The sequence below is a fragment of the Osmia bicornis genome, chromosome 7 (genome assembly GCF_907164935.1).
Source record: "Osmia bicornis bicornis chromosome 7, iOsmBic2.1, whole genome shotgun sequence".
NCBI lineage: Eukaryota > Metazoa > Arthropoda > Insecta > Hymenoptera > Megachilidae > Osmia > Osmia bicornis.
The window spans coordinates 5,775,709-5,800,659 of record NC_060222.1 but is presented as its reverse complement, the minus strand read 5'-3'; the positions used below and the strand labels follow the sequence as shown (position 1 = coordinate 5,800,659).

At 40.7% G+C, this 24,951-nt stretch overlaps 2 protein-coding genes across 7 annotated transcripts; one reads left to right on the top strand and one right to left on the bottom strand.

Annotated features, from left to right (window-relative positions):
• Positions 1-443: 443 nt before the first annotated feature.
• LOC114875375 (probable beta-hexosaminidase fdl) lies at positions 444-24,715 on the bottom strand. Of its 2 annotated transcripts, XM_046286480.1 has the most exons (7): positions 24,200-24,715; positions 7,869-8,012; positions 7,316-7,414; positions 5,681-5,943; positions 5,005-5,616; positions 2,914-3,643; positions 444-2,833 (listed from the first exon to the last, which is right to left on the bottom strand). In XM_046286480.1, exons 2-7 carry the CDS (start codon positions 8,000-8,002, stop codon positions 2,686-2,688), a joined length of 1,986 nt encoding a protein of 661 aa, XP_046142436.1. In that variant the 5' UTR covers positions 8,003-8,012; positions 24,200-24,715; the 3' UTR covers positions 444-2,685. The 2 variants fall into 2 exon arrangements, with proteins under 2 accessions (XP_046142436.1, XP_029041408.2); XM_029185575.2 differs by lacking the exon at positions 7,316-7,414 and having other exon boundaries at positions 24,200-24,711.
• Positions 3,650-17,271, top strand: LOC114875384. Of its 5 annotated transcripts, XM_046286483.1 has the most exons (8): positions 9,994-10,281; positions 10,452-10,638; positions 11,071-11,194; positions 11,337-11,531; positions 12,073-12,260; positions 12,473-12,667; positions 14,875-15,031; positions 15,999-17,271. In XM_046286483.1, exons 5-8 carry the CDS (start codon positions 12,229-12,231, stop codon positions 16,332-16,334), a joined length of 720 nt encoding a protein of 239 aa, XP_046142439.1. In that variant the 5' UTR covers positions 9,994-10,281; positions 10,452-10,638; positions 11,071-11,194; positions 11,337-11,531; positions 12,073-12,228; the 3' UTR covers positions 16,335-17,271. The 5 variants fall into 5 exon arrangements, with proteins under 5 accessions (XP_046142440.1, XP_046142441.1, XP_046142439.1 ...); XM_029185594.2 differs by lacking the exon at positions 11,071-11,194; XM_046286484.1 differs by lacking the exons at positions 9,994-10,281; positions 11,071-11,194; positions 11,337-11,531 and adding an exon at positions 3,650-4,187.
• Positions 24,716-24,951: the final 236 nt, after the last annotated feature.

The window sequence follows — 24,951 nt, the reverse complement described above, 5'->3', positions numbered from 1 at the left end:
AAAGGTTGATCGTCTAAACGTACTCTCGAGGTTTTTAGCCAATATTGATAGAAGTATAAAGGAGTGATCGATCATGAAATTGCACTGACGTAGAAGTATCGCGCAGACAACGAGACAACCTCATTTCAGATATTGATAAAACAGTAATATTTCAGAAATGCTTTCAACGTTACAACTTGATCAACGAAATCGATGAGTCTTTGATTAATGAAATTTACTGAAATCAAAATTCTTATTAACTCTCGAACGACCAAGCCGTCCGCTGAAGGGACAGCTTTAAATTTAGAAAATGAAAATGAAGAATAGCCTGAAGTTAAATATAAATTGTCGCTATCTGAGGGGCTCTTTGTCATCTTGACAAAGATTCATGGTAAAAAAAAATAAAAACTAAAGCTATTACAAATCATTTCGGATGGATTGTTTAAGAAATACAAAAGCAGCAATTTTGTATTCAAAATCTGTTTTATGTTAAACTTACACCAACCACATTTTACAACAGATTGCGTTAATCGTGAGGATCAACACGGGAAATCATCCGCCCACGATTTGACAAAAGACTTCTAATTCCACAATTTTAATTTTCTAATCATTTTCTTTCGATCTTCTTCTTGCGTCGAAGCACGATTCAGCAATGGGCTATTGTATAATTAAAAATTAGAAAATTTTGAAAAATTTCAGAGACTTTGAGGGTATTGAAAATTTTCAAAATGCGGATGATTTTGCGTTTGGTATCCAACAGGTCCAGCTTAAAAATCACTTCTTTTTACAGCCATCGATGTCGGTAAGTGTCGATAAGTACAGACGTTTCATCGTTTTTTTCTTTTTTATTTTTCACAGCTATCTCCGTTTCTATTTAATTATTTATTCAACTACGTTTACGTATTCCGGGGCACGTTGCTCCCTACGTCGAACCGTGATCGTGTATTTACAAATTTCCTCGATTCGTTCATATTAATAGGCCATCGTGTTCATCAAAAGCGAGAGAAACAACGCTCGCTCGGAGTCCACAAAAAGAACGGTACAAAGCGTATCGATAAATGAAAGAATCGGCTCGTTCCATTTATTGAAAATTTCTTTCACTAACTCTGCGATCGGATTCCCAAATTCTCGGTACAAATGGAAGTTAAATTGTCGTACAAAGTGTCTTCTTATAGTTTCGCATCGAAGGATGTACAGAGCGGGTCAGGATGTTTGATAGAAACACCATAGACCGGTTGAAAATGTGGAATAAAATTCTCTTGGACGTGACAGATTTCCAAATGAAACACTTTCGTACAGTGGAAAAATATTGTCTCTCCTGGCCCATTCTGTACGTTTTCCCAAAGAATCAAAAATTCTGAATATTTAACTTCTTCCTTTTTTCATTTCGTTAAATTCATTTTTATTAATTCTATAGTTAGGACCTAAATGTGGCAGTTTAAAGAGGGAAGCCTACGCGAATCGCGCTATTCTCGTGTTTCGATAGCCACGCTTCGTTGTCCAATGACAACGTATTCTCGTTTCCTGGCGACAGGATTATTTTAGAAGTTTCGTTTACAACATGTGTGAAATATCACCCCCTGATTTTACCATTTTGATGGTCGCTTTTTATGTCCTGTTCAATGGAAAATCAATAACTCGAATTTTGTATCATCTTGTTGAACTGATTGCATCTTTAATTAAGTACTGTTGCCTCTATTGCTTCTATAATTTCAAATTCTATGAAAAATCTCTATCGAACAAAGAATAATAACGATCCATTCAAAACGGTAATGCCAGAAGGAAGTTCCTGCATACGGAACACATTCAATTTTCATCGTCCTTTCGCAGAACGACAGTCTTGGTGTTCGTCACCGAAACTCATCTAGGAACGCGCACGGTGTTCACACGTGAAATCGTACAACAACGATGAGTAGATTACATTGGAAAGGCACTTCGAACGAAAAGTATGGCATCGAGCTACAACAAGGCGTCGAGCGACAATCTTGCGCCCGTGAATCTTTAAATTGACCTGTTTTTAGTTTATATTCGTGTCTTGTCGTGCTTCACTTTGTATACTGGTCGCTTACTCTGAAACATATAGTCGAGTATACCGTGTCCTTTTCTTCTTCGACGCATCTGCATCACGAGAGAAATTAGTAGAAATTAGTATTCATGATTGTGTCCGAATAGAAGAGAGAGAATCCCATAATGCAAATGCGTCGAAGAAGAAAAACCCGAGAACGTATCGTTGTGCCTTTGGTATCCGGCAGAAAGAAACGTAGAAACGCTCGAAAAGTTCCTTCCCCTTTCTTCTTTTATTTCAATTCGTTTAAGTAAATCTCCTATGAACTAGATCCTCTTCTTGACCCAGACCCCTCGAGTTTGAATTTCTTACTTAAACGCGCCCTTCTCTCCGTCGACGCGTTCCTTCTTGGTCACGCTTCTACCTATTCCACGTCTTCGTGGATCGTGCCGGCAACGTTCTATGGACTCGCAGAAACGTTATCGTGCAACAAGCGATCCAGAGATCATGAACAGAACATCCGACGAGTCTTCGTTCTCGACGACGTTGAGGTGTCTCGTAGAGTCGGTAGATGCTATCAAAGGATCAAAAAACGGCAGGTAGAATGGTTTCGTGCAACGTTTCCCTTTCTCGCAACTGTCCCACCCACGCGTACAATTCCAGTCAAAGGATTCAGCGATCATTTTCAGCCTAGCGAACGGTCAGAGACATTTGCCAGGGTTCTGGGAGCACCATTGGGGCCACATAGCTTCCGTCTTCAATCCTCGACTCGTAAGCACCTCCATGTGGGCAGCTAATCTGGTGTACACGCTTTCGTCCGTGGAATAGCCATTGGTTGGCAGGTCGCTCCTGAATGAAACGAAAAGTTAATCTCCAGGGATCTTAAAATTGAATAAAACTGGAAAGTTAAAAAACGAATTGAACCTCACCATAATCTCTCGGCGAGAGCCGACGCTCTAGGCCATAGTCGAGGACCTAAGGACGCGTCGCCGGTCTGTTCGCTCCATATAGCAGCCTCCCCGCCAAGCACGAGATGCAGGTGTTGCTGAGGATAATCTCGCCATGGACGATGATTATAGACCGTCTGCCAGGTACGATACTCGCCACAGGCTGCTTCCCCGGTTTCCCTCCATCTACCAAAGCCACAGTCCAGGTACCAAGCGTCCACGTGCGACAGGATCACCCTAAAGCCATCCTCCAGGAGATCCGGTGTCTCTGGCCAGGTGCTTCCTCCCCACGATTGAATCACGTGGATCTTTGGATCGAAGTACATGGTGATGTAGGGCCTCTTAGTCAACGGTGAACTCCATAGGATCACAGCCTTCGGCGTCTGATCGTGGTTGGCCTTGACCAGCCTCTGCATGATCTTCGTCTCGAATTCCGCCCACATGGCATGATGATCGGTCATGTTCTGCGCTTGCATCGCAGCCGTGATGTTTCCGTATTGGGCCCAACAGTCTAGGTTCACCTCGTCACCGCCCAGGTGCACGATGTCACGGATCTCGGTTAAGTCTAACAGCTCCCTGTATAACCCCTCCAATATTCTGTAAGAGTGCTCGTTGATGGGATTCAACTGGCCGCAATTCGGCTCGCCGCAATACGACGACCATGGCTGCTGATCAACGCAGAGTGCCAGCTCCCCGTAACCGTACTCCGTCCCTGGGATAAATTAATTCGATCAGGTGCGCCGCGTGAGCAGGCTCGAATCGCGAATTTATGTAGGGATTCTCGTTGCAGCTATTTCGATTTTTAACCCTCTCCCAATATCAGAAATTACGTCTACGTTTACCTTTTGAGCATTGGTTCAATAAAATGTTAGAATACAAGAATTATCGAAGGTAGGATTAACCTGCTGGGACTGTGAGGTTTATCAGCTAGATTAGTTATCTTCAATCTATAAGATAGGGTCTTCAGTGTTTTCAATATTTATAAAATTCGAAAACGTGTATCGATCCGATGTTTCAGATTAGATATTGCGTTTATAAGCAGATAAGTCATAAGATATAAAATATAAATTGAATTTTATAAGAGAGTGTGACCTAAACCAGTGTTTCCCAACGTGGGGCCCGCGCCCCACTGGGGGGCAATTTGATTGTTAAGGGTGGCAGTTCGAAAATGGACTCGTCCGGAATTTAAGTTAACCGTATGGCGACTTTCAGTCGCTACCTTGCAGGAAGTATCAAGCGCAACGATCTCAGTAAATGTAAGAAATAAATAATTACTAATAATTAAAATAGTATAGAAAAATCTTTCATTAAAATTATTTCGTACTTGAATTTCAGTTTTCCATTATATGTTTTTAAAATTTATTTAGTGTTTCCTCAACAATTTCCTAGTGATTTCTTCCTAAAACCTATCATTTAAGTTTATTCAGTGAACAATTCAATTTTTGAATATTAAAAATTTCTAGAATTTTAGAAAGGTGGGGCATGGCACGAAAAAGGTTGGGAAACACTGACCTAAACGCTTCTGCTAATCCTTGCCAAAGTAAAGCAACTCTTGCCCCCGTTCAAGCGATCTACAGTGGGTGATCAAATTATTAGAGCCATTCGCATAAATTGATGATTTTACATAAATATTATCGATTCTTGAAATGAAAATCGAGTTAAACAGAGTTTTTATTTTTTTATGATGTATTGATACTTGTAAAATTATGATATACAGTTGAAAAGAGTGAAAGTTCTTCGGACCTCAACCCCATCAAAACTTTGTGTAAATATTTATTATCAGTAATAAATGTCAATTGATTGAACGTTTGATAGAAGTATGAGCTAGAAATAAAGCAATCAATATATAACATACATGTGTAATTTTTATAAGTATTTTTTTGTATATTAATAATGGACAATTATTGATTAAAAGTTACACAATATAAAAACCTTAAAATGATGGCTCTATTTCTACACAAACCACGAAAAACCCAATTTTCATACAGTGGCTCTAATAATTTCACCACCCACTGTACATTTAACCCGGAACAGCACGCATTTATCCGACTTCTAAGAAGCTTTCGAACTCACCCCATTGCCAGCCAGCGCCAGCGTGGGCGGGCGAATCGATCTCGACGAGCACCCTGATGCCACGGATCCTCGCGTAATCCGTGAGATCCTTGACGTCGTCGGGCGTGTAAATCTGATCACCGCTATAGGCACCCCATCTGGCCATTTCGGGGAATTGTGCCGAATCGAATGGGAAGCTCTGCGAGTCGGTCAGGTGCCAATGGAACGTGTTCAATTTCGACGCAGCCATACCATCGATCACGCGTTTCAGTCGTTCGATCGAGAAAAATTGTCTACCGGTATCGACTAGCAATCCTCGATAACCGAACATCGGTTTGTCCTCCACCGAAGCGTGGGATAAAACGCGAAGAGCACCTTCTCTTCCGGCCGTTTCGTCCCACCATATCATCTGTCCCAGAGTTTCCAAACCGTGTCTGACACCGAAGTAACTTTTACCGTTTATTCGAGCTTCCAAAGTTCTTCCTTTGGGAATTAACTCTAACGTGTAAGACTCGTCGGTGTCCAAATTTGGTCCAACTGCGCGACCATTCCCGGCTGACAAATAGATCAGAAAGGTGTCCACACCAGGTCTGCTCTTCGAGTTCGCTACCTTCACTAGGCTCCTTATGTTACCTGCAATTATTTCACTCGTTAAACGTGCCGAACAAAAGAAATTATACGAATCATGAATCCTCACCGATGAAGATATCCTTCGCGTGCTCCAACAGATTCTTCGTCTCTTGGTCGCTGGTGTTCACCGTGACGAACTCTATCTGCCGCAGGTGTATGATAACGCTATCGTCCCCCAGAACGACGTTTCCGGTTGGTCTGGGCCAAAGCAGACGAGTGTTACCACCGCAAAGAGCGATACAACTCGCTAATGAGGTTCGCGAAGATCTGACCGCTCTCCTCTCGCAGCGACCAGCCACGCAGGCCCAGGACCATGGACTCTGGAATGTACTACGATCCAACGCAGGATCACCATAAAAGAAACGAATCAACGTCTCGTCGAGTTATCATACAAAGTTCTCTTCGAATTGTTCTCTTTATTTTGACGACACGGTTTCGATTCAAGCACGAGGATGAAGAATGACTTGCGAGATAAGTGAGGACAGGTAAAGCAATTGTAAAATTGTGTGCAGGAAATACGAGGCAACAGTTGATGCTTGTGCAGACGAAAGGTAAAATGACCAGCAGAATGAAATCGGAATTAGTGGAATATTTAGTACTTATTTTGTACTAATTTGTACCACAAACAATAATTTTGTACCTCGTGCCATTTTCAAAAAAACCGTGCAGGACCAAACGTCAAAATTAATAGAAATGAATCAAACAAAGCAGATATACTTAGTGCTGAATTTGTACTAATTTGTACCACCAAAAGAAATTTTGTACCTAGTACCATTATCAAGGAAATCGGGACGATTCGAGTTTTTAACGTTAAGGTAGAGGCCGAAAATATTGAAATTAATAAAAATGAATCAAACAAAGCAGATACATTTAGTGCTGAATTTGTACTAATTTGTACCACCAAAAGAAATTTTGTACCTAGTACTGTTATCAAGGAAATCGGGACGATGCGAGTTTAACGATCTTTTTGAAAATGGCACGAGGTACAAAATTATTGTTTGTGGTACAAATTAGTACAAAATAAGTACTAAATATTCCACTAATTCCGATTTGATTCTGCTGGTTTGGTCCTGCCAGCTTAAGAGAGGTGGTAAAATGTGCTGATCATGTGATGAAATATGGTTATCGAGGAAAGCGTAGGTAAATAGTCTGAAAGAAGAATTTTCTAGAGGCTGGGTATTGTGCAGAAGTTTTCTCACGTAGGGACCCATTAAAAGTTCAGCTAAATGGCTATATCGGACGAACCTGGAAGTTGAAAAAATAGAACGAAAAGGAAGAGACTGCCAAGTGTGCCGAGAGATCGGGAACTAAGCCAACTTGTTCGAAGAGAAACGAATACCTGTTTCCTCGAAACGAATCCGACTAAATAGAATTCTTAACGCGATTATTTAGAATAGATTTTGAAATAAAAGGAACCTCCATTTTTTGGAACGAAGAAATCATCAAGAGGATGATAAAAATAAAATGCTTCGGACATGCAGGGTAATCGAGGGAAACAAGCAAATGTACATCGCCGAGTGTCCTGTGGGACGATATCGGAAAGCGAGAATGAGAAAAATAGAGATGCTCGTTCGAAGGAAGAAGTCTCATCGGGGATGATAAATAGAGATAGAAGGGTGGTCGCAGAACTTTTTCGAGGGGGGAGGGACGAAGAAAGCTTTAGCAAAGTATAGGTGTCCCTCCTCGACGAGGAGGATGTTACCTAGGCTCTTCCAGATACTCGTAGAGCCGTTCCTCCGGCCTCTTCGTGCTTTCATTACCGACCAGGAAAGTAACCAAGCCTCGCTGCAACTCCTTCAGTCTTTGATGCGCACGGAGTCCGCGGGAGTGTGCAGTGTGTAATTAACAAAACGAGACGTGTGCGGCAAACAAAAGTGAACACAAGTTAAATAAAATATGCCGCGTTGATAATATTCGTGTAGAGGAGAGGTGGGGAGGCGTAAATAAAAAGACAGAAAGAGATAGATAGATAAAGAGAATGGGGTGTGATTATGAATGACGGTGGTCTTTATAATTTTCTAATTAAATTTTTAATTGGACCCTTGGACGACATACAGGGTGTCTCGAATTAATAGAATTATTAGTATTAAACGTATCTGGGATACGGATAGTTAATCAATTAAAGCAATCAAACCTATCATCGGTAAAACACCCTGTATACAGGAAGTTCACAGCTAAAAGGGTTGATACAGGCGATAATTGGATCGAATATCGACTCGTATCGCGATATACGCGTTACATCAACGTGTACTTACCGTCGCGACGAGAACGGCTGAAGAGAAACGAGCGGCGGAGCGTGTGCGTACATGGCGATAAGTAGAACCCCGGTCATCAGGACCAGGAAGAGGAGAATCTTCCTCATCCATCCGCTGGGCACGCTACCCACCATTCTCGCAAGTCTACAAAAGAAAAAATAATTTTTCAAGAAAGGGTGAATTATTAAGTACAAAACAATCCAGCGAGCTATAATCATGAAGGGGTCATTTTCAAGATTTTTTTGCCGTCCTAATAAATATTTATCATGAAGTGAAATATACCATCGAAAAATACATATTTTAAAGTAGTTATAAGATGGGGGGGTGCCTAGTTGGGATCGAGAAAATGACGTAATTTTCAAGATTTATTTGCCGTCCTAATAAATATTTAGCATGAAGTGAAATATACCATCGATAAAAACATGTTTTGAAGTAGTTTCAAGATTTTTTTAAAAGTAAAAGTGAAATACAGCTCTTCTCGTAGAATGCCCTTTTCTTGCGGTCGCCACGATATCTTCCAATCAAATTTGAAATCAAAACCAAAGAAGATTGAGTTAGTACAGTGTATTGTTAAGTGCGAGTAATCGTAATTTACAAGCCGAGCCGAGCGCTTGAATTTGCCGAATTACATACTCGAAATCGACCAACTGTTTGAAACAAAAGCAAGCTACTCGAATATTCGAGTCGTAAAACTTCGATCTACTTGAAGATTTTTCAGCGCGATTATTCGAGTTGTTCGATTTTTTCGAGTAGCTCGCCTTTGTTTCAAACAGTTCGTCGATTTCGAGTTCGGCAAATTCGGCTCGACCGACCGATCATTGTTTGACTCGAAATTCGAGTACTCGCACACCTCTATTGTTAAGAGCCTGAACGAAGGGTTTTGCGAAATTTTGATTTTCACCAAAATGACAACAATTTTACTGAAAAATCCGGTTTTCGAAGTGGTCAAATTTCGTTTTCCTTGCGATAAAAAAGAATTAAAAATCCTTCGTTCAGGCTCTTAACAATACAATATTCTAACTCAATCTTCTTCGATTTTGATTTCAAATAAGCGGTTTGGAAGATATCGTGGCCACCGCAAGTGATCTCGAGAAAAAGTCCGTTTTCCAAGCGTTCCCTCATTATTCAACATTTTACTTTTAAAAAAATCTAAAAACCACTTTCACTTTAAAGTAAATATTTATCAAGACGGCAAAACAACATCTCGAAAATTACCCGATCCCAACTAGGCGTAACCCCTTAAATCCGCTTAGATTCGAATCGGAATAAGTTCGACAGAGTTTTTCCATCCGTAACTTGCCCTCGGCGTAAGCAAACACGATAATCTGACTTACAATGTGTTCGGTATTCCCGTGACACGATAGCGAAGATCGACGGATGAGAATTTGTTCTTTGAACTTTACCTTTCGACATAGCTCGACAGGAATGCATCGAAGTCGTGGAAATAGGTTCCTCGATGAAACAAGGAACGACGTATGAAAGCTTCAGGCATTGACCACGAACGAGAAGGAACTTATTCCGTAGTTTCAGCACGACTGCTTTCGCGTATCGAAAGTCTGAAGTTTTCGTGTTAACCAACAACTGTGGCCGCGAATCGATTCGAAGCAACCTGTACGGTAGATCTACCCGAAGGACGAGCGAAAAGTGTCCGGGTAATTTCATGCGGACACGTTGTCGAATCACAGTGCAACGGGGTGAAACGTAAAGGTGAATAGTAAATAGGGGAGGTGCATAGAGCTTTGTTCTTCTATTCGTGATCAAAATGACTACTGTGGGGGTCAGCGATGATTAATGGCACAAATTAAGTCGTTAATTAGCAGAAATAAAAATTATATTATTTTAAATATAATACATTAGCGCTTCTTGAAATTGAGGCACGATGATTTTTAATTTAATTTAAGATATTAATTAATGCGCCAAAAGGGGTTGGAATTTTCGGGGATGAATCATTCGAACCCTTCCTTCTCCCCTGGAAGCTCACACCTTGGCCCTATTCGTTCCTCTTCGTCCCAGTTGCTAGCGTTCCGGCTGGTTCTACGGTGCGAGGCGTCGCGACGCTTAGCGTCGTGCGCCGCCCGGTTACGTCGCGTCGCCTGGACTCACGGCGTGGCGTCGTAGCCAGGCAACGCGCATAATATGACCACCGTAATAGTTTCAAACGAAACGGTTACGGGAACGGATCGACACTTTTACCCTTGCATAAGATCGCGAAAGCACCCCACACTATCGTGGTTAATCGGGACCGATTAAACGTGGATCGTGAAAAGAGAATTGGTCATTTCAGACGTTTGTGCAAACTTTACTCCTCAAAGTTTGAAAAAAAAAAAAAAATAAATAAAAAATCAAGAGGAAGGTCCATTAGTCTCAGACTGATTTGTAATTAAAGATATTCTCAGAGGGATGAAAACATAAGGTTTGCAAATGAATATATGGAAAGTTGATTTAGTGTTTCAATAAAATGATAGAGTGATATTGGTGCTAATTAGAAAACCTTGTGATTTTATTGAAACACTGTTATTTAAAATCAATTATCGTCTAATTTGAATGATGTAAATATAAGTGGGCTGATATTTCTTTTTCAAGGTACCAGATGTCTGATTATCGATGGACAGAACTATATTTAGGTTTGTCAATGTGAACCAGCCTTTAAAAAGTAAACAAGAAAATTATGCGGAAGTCTCTACGACAGATTCAATGGGAGGTCGACGTTAATAATTATATATTCCAAGATACTTTGATTGCAGCTGATAAATGAATCCAGGAAACGCTTGTACGTAATTTCAGTGAATAACTGTTGCAATCATTTTTTGCTTATTCAGATAATTTTAAAGAAAATGACTCGATCGTACCATCTTTCTTTCCATCGTAATTTTAATTTATTCCAAGTATAAATGAGCTTAATTAACGCGTTGATTGACGTAGTGGAAAAGGACACGTGTAATCGGACACGTTAATTCTAATTAATCCATATTTATTAACTCTGTAAGAATGGCTGGGTCAATAGTGATCCATCCAAATACATCAATACTTCGATTAAAATGAAATACTCAAGTTTTCCTAAGATGAAAATTCAAATTAACACTGGTAACCCTTGGCAATCGACGTGTTAACATCGACGTCTGACTACAAATGTGTTTCTATACATTGTCAATTTAAAATTTAAAAGAAGAGTGACGTCTATTCTCATTTCATTCTTTGTTAGGCTAAAAGTTTCGTCAATCGAGTAGGCTGGGGCATAAATCGATCGTATACTCGTGAAGGACGAAACAAATGGCGCAAGAACTATAGAGTAGTTTTACTCGTTCGAATATTTACCTTACAGCCAGGTATTTTTATCCATTCAACATATTTTTACCCATTATTCGAGCAAACTCAAAATAATTAACAAAGGATCAGACTACTTTCGTAGAGTAAAATATTAATTACCACCCCTTTTATCGAGGGATGAATAATATTTTACCTTTCCAGGGGGGAAAAAAATAGTGTGATGTGTTAAAAGCATCGGTCAAGCGAGTAAAAAATTCATGTATCGAAATCACGATGGACACGATACCGTTGCTATTTTAATACCATGTCAAGGAGTTAATTATTCATGCTCGTATTCAAGAATTGAACCTCGTTTCCCATTGGGAGAACACGCAGTACAGGAAACTGGGACGTACGGTGTGTATTTTCATTTGCACGTGAAATTCTTTACATTCGATCGAACCGTTCATTCATCCACCTCGCTAATTGAACATTTATTCCGACTACACGCACGTTTGTGAATCAAACTTTTTCTCCCGACATGTCAAGGTATTTCTCTGTCGTTTTTTCCCCCGTTAGAATTTGTCCATACAAATTTTTCCTGTTCACCTTCGTTGAACTGTGATTTTTCCTTGGAGGAAAAATCGAACGCAGTTGTTCAAACAAAACTTCAACTAAAGTCGACTTCGATCGACAGCTTCGTTAATGTTTTACCCAGCTGATCGACGTATTTCCATTATCTATATTAATCCCCTGCGGTTCACTTCAATACGAGGAAAATTACCAACGATCCAACGAATGGTATTTTCCTTATTATTAATCCTACAGGAAAATTACATATTTAATAAGCTTCTAAAAACATTTTTCATTTAAAAAAAAGAAAGATGGGCCGGAAGAGTTGACTCGAAAAGCAGGTTACAGAGTGGGGAAAAAAAGCAAGGAAATTTTAATTGCGCAGGTAAATCGTTGGAGGGTATGCGACGAAAACGAGCATCTCGATCGGAGAAGCCCAGGAGGATTGAAGGACGAATAATTCGATGCAAATTCGTTGGTGAAGGATCGAGGACAACGTAGTAGCCACATTGAACATAAGAGAGCTACGGAACGTTTAAAAATGTCTCACGAATCGAGTCCACGGACCAAAAGGTAAGGGAGAGGGTTTTAACCTTACAAGCCTTAAGGTCGCATTCGCGTAAAGGGTGTGATCAATAAGTTGCTATACTCCTTGAAAAGGTCCCTGTGTTTCTTTACCGAACAATCCCTAGAGGCCTAGGAATTTTTTTTATCGTCGCTGTCTATGATGTTATAAAGGAGCGGAGTAGAAAATTAAATGATGGGTATTTTAATGGACATTGTAGGACGACTTTTCGAAGGACGATGACGGTAATAGCCGCAGCTGAAGCAACCTCTAACAAACGTAACGCTACGAATGTTCACGAGGACGTTGCTATCCTGCCAGGATACAATGTCACCACGACAGCAAGTGGAGCATCCAGTAAGACGAGCCACTTTGAAACCGATTTACACGGGAATGTTAACATTCTCCTCGGTGGGTGAGTAAAACATTTCTACATCCGATATTTAATATCGTTTAAAATAAAATTAAAAATAAAATTTTTAACTCGTCTCGTATTAGATCCCAGGGAGCAGGGCCGGCCCTGAGATTTCGGGGGTCCGAGGCGAGCCCCGAAAAAGGGCCCCTTCACATATCTCAAATGAAATTTATAAAATTAACATTAAAGCTTGTATAACTAATTTAGATTTGCATTTACATCAAGTAAATATTACGCTTCTTGCATTCTTAGACAGGGCCGGCCCTGGGCCTAGGCAGACTAGGCGGCCGTCTAGGGGCCCCCAAGGTCCAGGGCCCCAATAAGGCGATTTTACGTCTAAGAACCCGAGTTTTCGGGGATCCGAGGCAAGCTCCGAAAAAGGGCCCCTTCACGTATCTCAAATGAAATTTATAAAATTAACATTAAAGCTTGTATAACTAATTTAGATTTGCATTTACATCAAGCAACCATTACTCTTCTAAAATTCTTAGACAGGGCCGGCCCTGGGCCTAGGCAGACTAGGCGGTCGTCTAGGGCCCCCCAAGGTCCAGGGCCCCCATAAGACGATTTTGCGTCTAAGAACAGATCCGTCCCTGAGATTTCGGGGGTCCGAGGCGAGCTCCGAAAACGGGCCCCTTCACATATCTCAAATGAAATTTATAAAATTAACATTAAAGCTTGTATAACTAATTTAGATTCGCATTTACATCAAGTAAACATTACTCTTGCATTCTTAGACAGGGCCGGCCCTGGGCCTAGGCAGACTAGGCGGCCGTCTAGGGCCCCCCAAGGTCCAGGGCCCCCATAAGACGATTTTGCGTCTAAGAACAGGTTCGGCCCTGAGTTTCCGGGGGTCCGAGGTGAGCTCCGAAAAAGGGCCCCCTCACAAAAAGTAGCTCAAATAAAATTTATAAAATTAACATTAAAGCTTGTAGGTATAACTAATTTTTATTTGCATTTCAATCAATTAATATTCAAGTAAACATTACTCTTCTTGCATTCTTAGACACAAAATCGTCTTATGGGGGCCCTGGACCTTGGGGGGCGACCACCTAGTCTACCTAGGCCCAGGGCCGGCACTGCCAGGGAATTATTAATAATCGTCACGTTTTCTATATTATATTTCTTAGTCAAGATAGTTTAGACTCGAGATTTTCTCAGAACTTTCTTCGCGTTCAAGCGAAGCAAAGAAAAGATAACATCCGGTAAGGATGGTTTAGTCTCCTTTCTAAGTTATAGACCATATTTACAGAGTAAACCACTAGATCAGTGTCTCTCAAACTAGATTAGCATAAGAGTTTCTCTTTCGCATAATAAAATTCTTCGATTTCTTCAATCTTTTCTATCCCCGATTCTCGTATTCAGGAATCGTGAGTTTAATAATATCGCATGAAATCATTCGAACTCGACGAGTCTTAAAGACAGTCACGAGCCGAAGAACCGTTCCGAACAGGAAGCTTGCCTGTCACCGCAATAATAGCAGGAACAACCGTATTACGGCAACCGTGATCCTTTAATACACGCCTAAGTCACAAATAACGACTATCATTATGGCTTTTTGCTACGGTGTTAAACTTGAAACGCCTCGACGAACCATAAATCCGTTGCCTCGTTATTTTATTCCCGTGAAATTCCGCCTCTTAACACTGGTTAAACAACAATTCGCTTATTTTCTTGGATCAGAGAAATTTCATTGGGTCAAATAAATACTGTCCCTGGTCATCGAATTAGGACCACTAAAAATTTTCAGTATTTTTCACGTTTCCCGTAAAATTAAAAGGCCTTTTCACATAACACTATTAACACATGTTAATATCTCGTATTTTCACCCTTTGCTTTGATGACAGTTTATATGCTTTTTATATCTTCGTTATTTTCCCAAATATCTGTAATTTTTCTTTTTAACTCAAAGTCTTTTGAGTAGACACCAGAAAAAAACTCTCCAGCCTACATCATTTTATTTTCATCACAATAGTAACAAATCTATTGCTATGTATACCTGGTTATTAATATAGGTATTTAGTGATAATTTGAATGACCTAAGACAAAATTTTCCATATATGACATACCATTATATCCATAAAAGTGAAATTTTCGTACACGGTCCTAATTCGATGGCCAGGTACATTACTAATGTTACAATAATTCTTTATTAATATAAAATATACATTTCACGTTTCATTCACATCTGCTGAGTTTTTTTGCAGAGCGATGCTCAGCGGGGTGATTATGGTCGTTTTCCTAATGTGTTACTGCTGTCACAAGAGTATACGGAAGAGTCGACCGCAAGAGTATCCGCAGTACTGGCGAACGGAACCGGATGTGCACAGTCTGGAGGTGTTCACCACGGAGGCGCACGCGGCGGTGAGTAGATCGAAAAATCAAAATAAATATTAATACTAATTTTATTATTCCATCAGAAAATAACCGCAAACGATTTCACCGCAATTTATAACGAACTGATTTTAAGTTGTTCCCATCGGTTACAGTTAGCCCAGTTACCCGTGTCTTTATGGATAATTTATCCGTCTACCATTTTCGAATGCTAAGTGGATTCGCCTAGTAAACTTACCGCTCGAATTCCGTTCCATCAGATCGCGGACCACGGAAAGTTCGGCTTGTCTGAGGCTATTTTAACCGAACCTTACATAACGTGTATTCAGCTTAAGTGAATCGTTTGCGGGCAAGAATTGGAATAAACTCGATGCATATTACTATACCAACAACCGCTTTGGTTACACTCTAGTAACTGGTAATTTTTTATGATAAAGAACGGTATCGTTTCATTGTTCCTTTTGTTTTTTTAACTCCTGTTGCGGTATAGAACGTCGAGACTACTTTGTTGCGGTTTTGTTGAATAGAAAGCTGTTATATACAGTTATCTTTAAGAAAGAAAGAAGAATAAGTTATAGTTGAGTTGTAAAGGAATTGCGAAAGGACTCTTTTATCGCAATTTGGGTATACTTCCGAAAGCCCCCCCCCCCCCCCCCCCCCCCCCACCTCAGGACAACCAAACTTCGGATTTATAGTAATTGAGGGACGAGAAATCGAATAAGACCATTTCCAGAACTGGCAAATAAACCGTTGTCGAGATATACAGGGTATTCTAAAAGTGTGGGACCCCCCTATTATCTCGATAAGAACGCATTTCCACGAAAAATGACTATCCTAACCTAACCCTAACCTGACCCTAACCTATACCTAACCTAACCCTAATGTGGCCCTAACCTGAATCTAACCTAACCTGGCCCTAACCTAAATCTAACCTAACCCTAACCTAAAGTTAGGTTAAATCCACGGAACAGTGCATCAAATTTTCTGTTTTGTCCAGTGCTGCGAGAGACAATCAACCGCGGAAGGGAACCACGACGAGAGTACCTACGGTGCCCTTTCGTGTCCTGTGGCACCCAGGTCTGGTCCAGGTCCGCCACCCACCTACGACAGTCTGATCTTCGATCCAAAGAGTCTGCCAGCGAGTATCGAGAAGAAGATGGACGGCCCTGAGACACCGGGTACCATCATTCCTTCTATGGTGTCCAGCCTGCTCGGACTGGCGAGTAGCCCGATGGAATGCAACGAAAGCAGCGAGCAAGAAACCGCTGCTACCGACGAGGGTTTGCCTTCTTACGAGGCAGCCTTAAAGCTCGACTCTAATGGTTACGTGTAATTCAGCTGGGCTGGTTTTTAATCGATCGACGTGGAAGGATTTTACGATTCCACGAATCGATTACGAGGATCGTTCCCTCGTGGGATGGCCGCGATGCCCATTACTCGAGCATGGAAGCGGAAACTGGTGCTAACGTTACTTCCGACTTTTCTCGGTTTCTTGGCTTCTTCGTGTAACGGTGAACGATTTCTGTGCCGGTGTTTTCAGACAAACCGTGAAGTTTCAAGAAGGATGCTCAAAGATCGAGGGAGAATAATGGTGATTCATCAAGAGGCGGAGATAAAGTTCTGAAAATTTCAATTTCAATGTTTCTTCTGAAATTACTCTGAAAACTTTCTCGGTAGTTTTAAGACGAGCGGGTTATTTAACACGTTGATTACCAAGGGGATCGTAGACGTCGGAGCATTAATTGGGTCGGATAATTAACCCAATCTACTGAAACAACAAGCTAGACTGGTAATACATTGCTTAAGCAAGTGTAATATCTTTATCTATGGCAATCAACGTGTTAATAATTAGCTTCTAACGCGCTGAACACTTCTTTCCAATCTTTTGCTTCAATCTTTAAATGTTTATAAGAGATCGTGGTAGATTGGTAAGTTGCAAAATCGAAATTAAACCGTAGTTGTTAATCTTTAGATATATTCTAAGTAGGATTATACCATAAGTGTCTTCAAATTATACGAAAGTTTCGGAAGAAAATCTTCAAACGAGTTCGTTTTATTTGTTCACTGTAGGAATGTACGGGTACCCGATATTACGGGCCCGGGCGGGCGTCCGATACATGCGTGCAGTCGGGCAGCCCGACTGTTTCGGGTTCGGTCGGGTACAGTCGGGTACAGTCGGGCTGAGTCGGGACCCAACTCTCATATACTTGTTAGAGGTGTGCGAGTACTCGTAATTTACAAGCCGAGCTGAACTCGCTTCGATTGTTCGAGCCGAGTCGATCGCTTGAATTTTCCGAGCTACTCGAAATTGACGAACTGTTTGATATAAAAGCGAGCTACTCGAAAAAATCGAACTACTCGAATATTCGAGCCTTTGTGAAACTTCGATTTACGAGGGCTCGAATATTCGAGTAGTTCGATTTTTTCGAGTAGTTCGTCGATTTCGAGTAGCTCGGCAAATTCAAGCGACCGACTCGGCTCGACCGACCGATCATTGTTCGACTCGAAATTCGAGTACTCGAATAAATCGAGTACTCGCACACCTCTAATACTTGTTAATACTTGCAACAAGCACGTGCAAAATCTGTTTTATGTGGAATTTTGGAATAAGATAATTTTTATGTGGAAAAATAATACTTGTAATGAATTTATTTGAAATGAATTTCATTCCATGTCATCTGTATGTTCATTTTATACAAAATAGATTTTGAACATGCTTATTGCAAGCAATAATAAGAGTTGGGACGCGGACCGCGGTCCGCGGGAGCTCGTCCGAATCAGCCCGACTGTACCCAACCGAACCCGAAATAGTTGGGATACCCAACTGCACGCGTGCATCGGACGCCCGCCCGAGCCCGCCCGATGTTTGCCGAACCGACCCGACTAGTCGGGCCGCACATCCCTAGTTCACTGCAATCTGCAAACGTCTAATCAGGATAACTAGAATTTTTGGGAGATCGAACAGAAGCGCATATAGGAATCGATGATCTTAACCTTCGACTGGCGAAGGCCACTTTAGCGGTTCTCCACTATATCGTTGATCAGCTTAAAGACCACTTTAGGCAGCTCTGAATTACAGACTTCGTTTACAGTCGTTCGCGAAGCTGATCAAGTGTCGCGAATTCGTCTACGTGTTACTTAACCATGCAGGCCTTGAGAAAACGAAACTTAAAAGCACCTTGTGTCTTAATCCATTGGATCTAGAAGCAAACAAAAGCCTTATCGCCATTTGTTGACGGAATACTTCAAAATAAATGCGTGTATCAGTAATTGATTATTGATTAGCAATGATAACAGTATAAAATTTCTTGATATCTTGATTGAAACGAATCAAGTGTTGTTGGATGGCAAGGAAGAACGTTTATTCGTTTATACCTTTAGGGAACAGACCGAGGTCTAAAATCTGAGATTCCGGGTTTTAGCCCTTATTTAAGTTGTAATGGTTAAAGGGGGATGGGTGTTGAATGACGTCTCCATGAATGGGATTAGGCCACACTAGAATTTTGAAAAAATCGAAATTTTTTTTGCTTAAAAGATGCCTTAATGTGTTAAAAATGATTATGAAAGATTATGGGTGGGAAAAATCTCTAAGTACTCGAATTTCGAATTCTGGCGCAACTCCCTGGTCTGCAGTGAGCATTACTGAAAACTGTAAACATATTTTTCTCGAAACTGGGCGAACTCATAAATCAAACAGATCATTCAAACAGTATATTAAGACCTAAATTCTCTACCGAACTACATAGGATTTTTTCATTATTATTGCATAGTTCTTTTGTTATAAATAATTTTCTGACGATTTTTTCTTGAACTTTTATATTTTCTCTTAAAAAATATTCCATTTTTGCAAAAACCAATATATCAAAAAATGTTTTCATAATCGAAAATATTTTGGTTTTTTATCCCAAGTTAAAAATTGCAGGAGCTGCTGATCCGGCCGTTTAGCCCTACAAAAAAGAGGCTTCATCGATATTTTCACTTGAATCACTACACAAAAATTAATTTTTAAAATTTATTAGTTGTAATATGAAAACATGCTTACAGAATTTGGTTTTATTTCATCAGTTTTAAAAAAAATCCTCAAAATATGCCTATTTTTTCTTGCTCTAGATTGGCCTAATCCTTCAAGATTAAGAAGTCGACCGACTTTTGTACAGCCTTACTGTCGCCATGACTAATATTAGGGTTTCTTATTTAGAAAACAGTGTGATTCACGGAAACGCGTGACATCCGACAGTGTTCTAACAAATGTCTGAGAAGATACTCGTCTGTGAGATTGCACAAGCAAACTAAATGATAAATTCCTGTTTGTAATAACCAAAGTAAGAGGAGAAAATATGAACGAAACACGAGGAATCTCCTCTAACACCCAATCTTTCTCCCTAATCAGAAGCGATTACAATTTTAGCTTATTGTTTGACCAATAATTTGTTTAACGAATATTTGTTATGAACAAACACTCAAGATTAAGCCGCGTTATCGTCGAAGGTGTAAGCAAAATTAGCACGAGAATAATAAAAACGTCGCGTTTGCTGTAATCTTTGACAAGCTCTTAAATTATTTATCCACGGCAAATAAAGCTTATCTATCGTAACAAGCTAAGAAAGATATCTCCGTCCTCTCTCATTTCCAACATTATCAGGAATTATTCGAATTTCACGTATCCCAACTTTTACTCAACGAATAACGTCGCGATGAAAAGTTAACCGAAATAGAGGATGAAATATTCGAACCTCTATGAAACATTTTGCTCGGTGAAACGGTTCGTTTGTGATCCACTTTCCTGGCAGTTGCGAGGAAATCATTGAACCGTTCACCGAGGGTCGTTCGAGAAACTTTTCGACCCTCCTTTTCCAGCCAAGGAGATGGAAAAATTATTGCACGGTAGATGTGAAACTTTTCCTCTCTCGATCGAAAAGTTTCACGAGCACTGAATAAGGTGGCGCGTGAAGCTCGTAAATATTTTCATTCCATCTTGGATTGTAGAAAAATAAGAAAAATTATTAGCTCGAAATTTATTAAGAAATTTCCCATCTTCGCTTCTCTCATACAAGAAACGAAGATGAAGTAAACGTCGGTAAGAGCCTGTATCACGAAGCGACCGTCGGTGGTTCGCGTTAATTCAGCTCTCGACGCATTCTAAACAGCAACGTAATATGTTTCGATTAATTGGCCTTGCCTTAACGGTGCCACAGTCTCGTTTGTTATCCCCGTTGACCGGCACGTCGACAGGATAATCGCGTGTGTTTTACAACGTCAACGGATTTAGGGCTTACCGGTAGACGAGGAAGACCGTTCTAGCTTTTCAAAGACTTCCGTCCCGTTTACCCCTTGTTTCCTCTTCGCCAACCCTTCGTTAATAGGATATTTTCAGTAAAGACGACTTCATGTGGGTGCAACTCGCGCTTCGCACTTGTCTGCGCTCGTTGCAGAATGCAAAGATGATGCTTCGAAGCAGCTAAAAGGTACTCTTCGCGAGCCTTCAGCTTTTGAAATTTTAACGAGCAGACTTGTTGTTTCTACACCTTAATCACTGGATTGTCTTCCATACAGAGAAATAGTTTTATTTACAGAAAGGAAACGAAGTAATAGGATGTAAAGCGTTGTTCTATTTACAGGATAAATAAATTAATCATTTTCAGCAGCATCATGCGAGATAATGGAACGCTATAAAACATCTCTCCTCGTGCCCTCGAAAGCGAACGGTGAAAGCGACTCGTAAGAAATGCGGTTGCGATTATTTTAATGTCGATCCAGGTTGGAACAATGCCTCATCGTGTGTGAAATTACAGCAATGAAAGAGAAGAGAACGATTCGCGGAGGCGTGTGTTGAACTCGGAGAATAAGCGACCGTGAACTTAAGTAATAACTTCTCGGGAATAATTCATAATATCCTCCTGATTTTCTTCACTTCGTTTCGAAGAAAATTATAGCCTGATCTCATTCTCAATTATCGATCAAAGCGAAGAAGTAACACTTCTTTCAGCGATGTGTTAATAGAGAGCGTCAAGCGTTCTAAATCTTATTTCAATTTTTATACTTTTGTAAATATCGAGAAAAAAATTCGGGGAAATTCAAAAACAAAAATTCTTAAATTGCAAAAAAAAAAATCCCCTGCTTCTTCGAAGCCCAAGGGCAGACTGACGCGTCCGCGCGATGCAACTGGCTTTATCAGATGCATCTTGCCCGTTTACCTAGGGCCGAAGTAACAAGCCCTGTGATTGGCGGAATACAACTGATTAGACAAGCGGAGCTATCTGATTGGTCTTAAGTGTTTAATCGGTAGCAGTGTTGTTCAAATAACGTATCGTAATATGACTAGTACGAGTTTATACCATCAAAATGGTGTACTACCAACCAGATACCTTATATTATTTTAGAAATTGTCAGGAAGGAAATTTAATTTTCTCGACAACGTTAAATGAAATCCGCGACGCGGACCTAAATTAACGAATTGTAAAACTAACAAATGCAGTAATTTCTCAGTTTTGCAATAAACGATGAAATAATAATCTCAAAAGATTTTTCCTTACATAAAAACACGAAATGTTAAATCAATTTCAAAGACGAACCTTGATGAACTCTGCGGAGAATGTTGCTCGCAGCACCGGATAAAAAGCTTTATCACCGTTTGCGTAACCACACGATTACAAACATCGGAATGTCCTACTATTATCATCCTGTTTCAAGCCTTTATCGCGCGCGCACGCTTTTCTACAAGTTACTTACATTCTCCCGATATCGTACTCTATTTCATTGCCCCCGAAACCTTGAAGGAACGTGTACGTAAGACTCGTTAATTGTGCAACTCATCATACCAGCTTCTTCGTAGAGAATCAGATCTAACCATATGTTTCGCGATCGCGTGGGTGAACGTGGAGAACCGTGAAATCGTGTTGCCGTACAGTTCGTTACGTGAACAAAGAGGATGCTTGAATTATTTTTTTAATTAAGTACCGAAGCTCTTTTCATCTCTACGAAGACTATATTCTATAATTAGAAGTTAACCGAGTAGAGAAGAGCGATGTTTGTACGGATGTCTCTGGCTATTGCGAAGACAAATCGCTTGCACGAACTAATTCACGGTGTACTTGATGGCGGTGTTAAATGGAATTGGAAGGTGACTGGCCAGAGAGATCACACTCGATTAAACCCCGACTGTGCTGTATTCTGATGCCTGTCCTACAAAAGCTGAGGACGTGTATTCTAAGGCGGATGAAAAGAGACTTCAATTCTTCCGAGTCATCGTAATGGAAAACCAGAGCTATTTAATACGAATCTGCCTTGTTAAACCTTCAAAAATATGGCTTTCAACGATAGAGGTAGGATTTTTCTTTGGAAAGAAGACTTTGATTACAGGGCCGGCTCTGAGTTTCCGGGGCTCCGAGGCGAACTTCGAAAAAGGGTCCCTGTGACATAAAAAAAAGTACCTCAAATAAAATTTTAATTTTATGCAAAATTAAATTTGCATTTACATCGATTAATATTCAAGTAAACATTACTCTTCTTGCATTCTTAGACAGGACCGGCCCTGGGCCTAGGGCCCCCCTAAGACGAATTTGCGTCTAAGAGTTCCAAAAAAGGGCCCCATCACAAGTAATTCAAATAAAATTTATAAAATTAACATTAAAGCTTGTAGGTGTAACTAATTTAGATTTGCATTTACATCAATTAATATTCTTCTTGCATTCTTATCAAAATCGTCTTACGGAGGCCCTAAGCTTCCTGCTCCCTAGGGCCGGCCCTGCTAAGAATGCAAGAAGAGTAATATTTACTTCAATATTAATCGATGTAAATGCAAATCTAAATTAGTTATACAAGCTTTAATGTTAATTTTATAAATTTTATTTGAGGTACTTTTTTTTGTCACAGGGACACTTTTTCGCAGCTCGCCTTGGACCCCCGAAATCCCAGGGCCGAACCTATTCTTAAACGCAAAATCGTCTTATGGGGGCCCTGGACCTTAGGGGGCCCTAGGCGCCCGTCTAGTCTGCCTAGGCCAAGGGCCGGCCCTGTTTGATTAAATGTCAAAGTTAGTTCTACGATATATCGGCTAGTTTACCAATTTCCGAAAGTAGAGGCCGGAGGCCTAACTTAATTTTAATTCGATTCTAATCTGGAACTAACCCAGATTTCGCTTGCATACAAATTAAATTAACGACTATTCCTGGTAGCCGGCTTAGAGGCGCCGTTCATTAATCAGATAATGAAAAAGTGTTGTTGCAGCATCGGCGGCGACGCGTTTCCGCGAATGTCTCGTAAACGTGTTTCACAAACAACCAGATTTCTTTTAACACTTGTAAAATAACAAGCACCGATGAGATCATGAAGTCTAACAAGCGTGGAAATATTCGAATTTCTAACGCGGTTATAATATTAATTCGAGCAAATAAAGTTTGAGCGTTTTAACGTAATTAGGAGCGGATTTTCTTTGAAGCCATATTTCCATCTTAATTAACAAACTTAATACTCTGACAGCTGCGTATAATTTTTCATTTCCATGCAAAATACGACGAATAAAAATAAACTAAAGACCGATGACGTAAAAAGTTACGTGCCACAGCCGCGAATACGTAATCACCGTCCATCGAGGTGTTAACGTACCTCTTTTTCATGATAATTCTATAAATGTAACAGAAGAAAATAAGCGAAGATTAAAAAAGGAACGTATCTCTAGCGCGCTCTAAACTCTCCCGGCAAGACTTCAAATAGATGAGCGGTAATCACATCGCATTTAAACATCGATTTGTGTCAGCCTTTAAACCTTTAAAGGTCCGCAGATTTGTTACGCTGTCAAGTTGGCCGGCTGCAACGCGACCCGATCAATTCTTCAAAAGCAATCGGCGCTAGTTAAAACGTGCAACGTTCTTCGCGTTTCGCAATAGAACGCACAACCTTCCATCCATTCACCTGTGCTCCGCAAAAATATGCAATGTAGGTGGTAAAGGCGAACGCGGTGAACGTAAATAGGTTACGCCTTTGTTCCAACACTCGTGCGTGCCTTACGACGGCGGTCGTGGGTATTCTTTCCGGTCCAGGGTAACAAACTCTTTGCCGAAATGTAAAATGCTCGAACTACGGTCTGACAGAGCAAGAATCCGGCCGGAAGATGTGGCCGAAAATCGATGCAGCACCACGGACACGTTAAATACACCGTACGACGCGAAATAAACGGTGCCGGATCACAAAAGTACTCACCTAACCTTGCAGCAGGACCGCTCTCTCTTCTCTTGCGTTATCCGCTTAACCCCTTCGCGAGGAAAGTCCCATGTACCGGTTTGAATTCGATTCGCGCTCACTAAATTTTCCCTTTCGCGTGTGACACCGAGATAGACATCGAAACAGAGAAATAAAAAAAAAAAAAAAAGCGTTCACGGATAACGGTATGTCTCAGCCATGTCGAAAAAACACAAAAAAAATGTATACGAATTGCCGCCTTGCCGCGCGCGCGCGGTCCAACTCGGCTCTCACTGACACACTGCCTCGTCCCGGCGATGCATAACTCGTCCTGTATGCATCTGTCCGTCACGTCTGACGAGATCTCACGGAATCGAAAGCGTCCCGTACGCTTTTTACCTCTCCCGCGCCTCTACATAACCACTCGTACAACCCAATAATCGACACTCTACTAACTAACGACACCACACTCGACGACGTTCGGTCGACAACTGTCGACAACTAAACGTGTTGCTCTCGATTACGGAGCCATCTGCTCGCGATGCTTTTAAACAACGACGCGTCGCATCGGTGTGGTTTAAATGAACAACCGACCGGTGAATGGAATCGTAAATGCGCGATGCGTACGCATCGAACGAGTAATAAAGATATTTTTGGTTTCACTTGTAATTTTCATACCTCTTCCTATTATGAAATGAAACGTCAAATTATTGACATCATGCATTATGAGGATCAGCTGAGCGGTGTTTTTAATTGAACAGATGTTACAACAT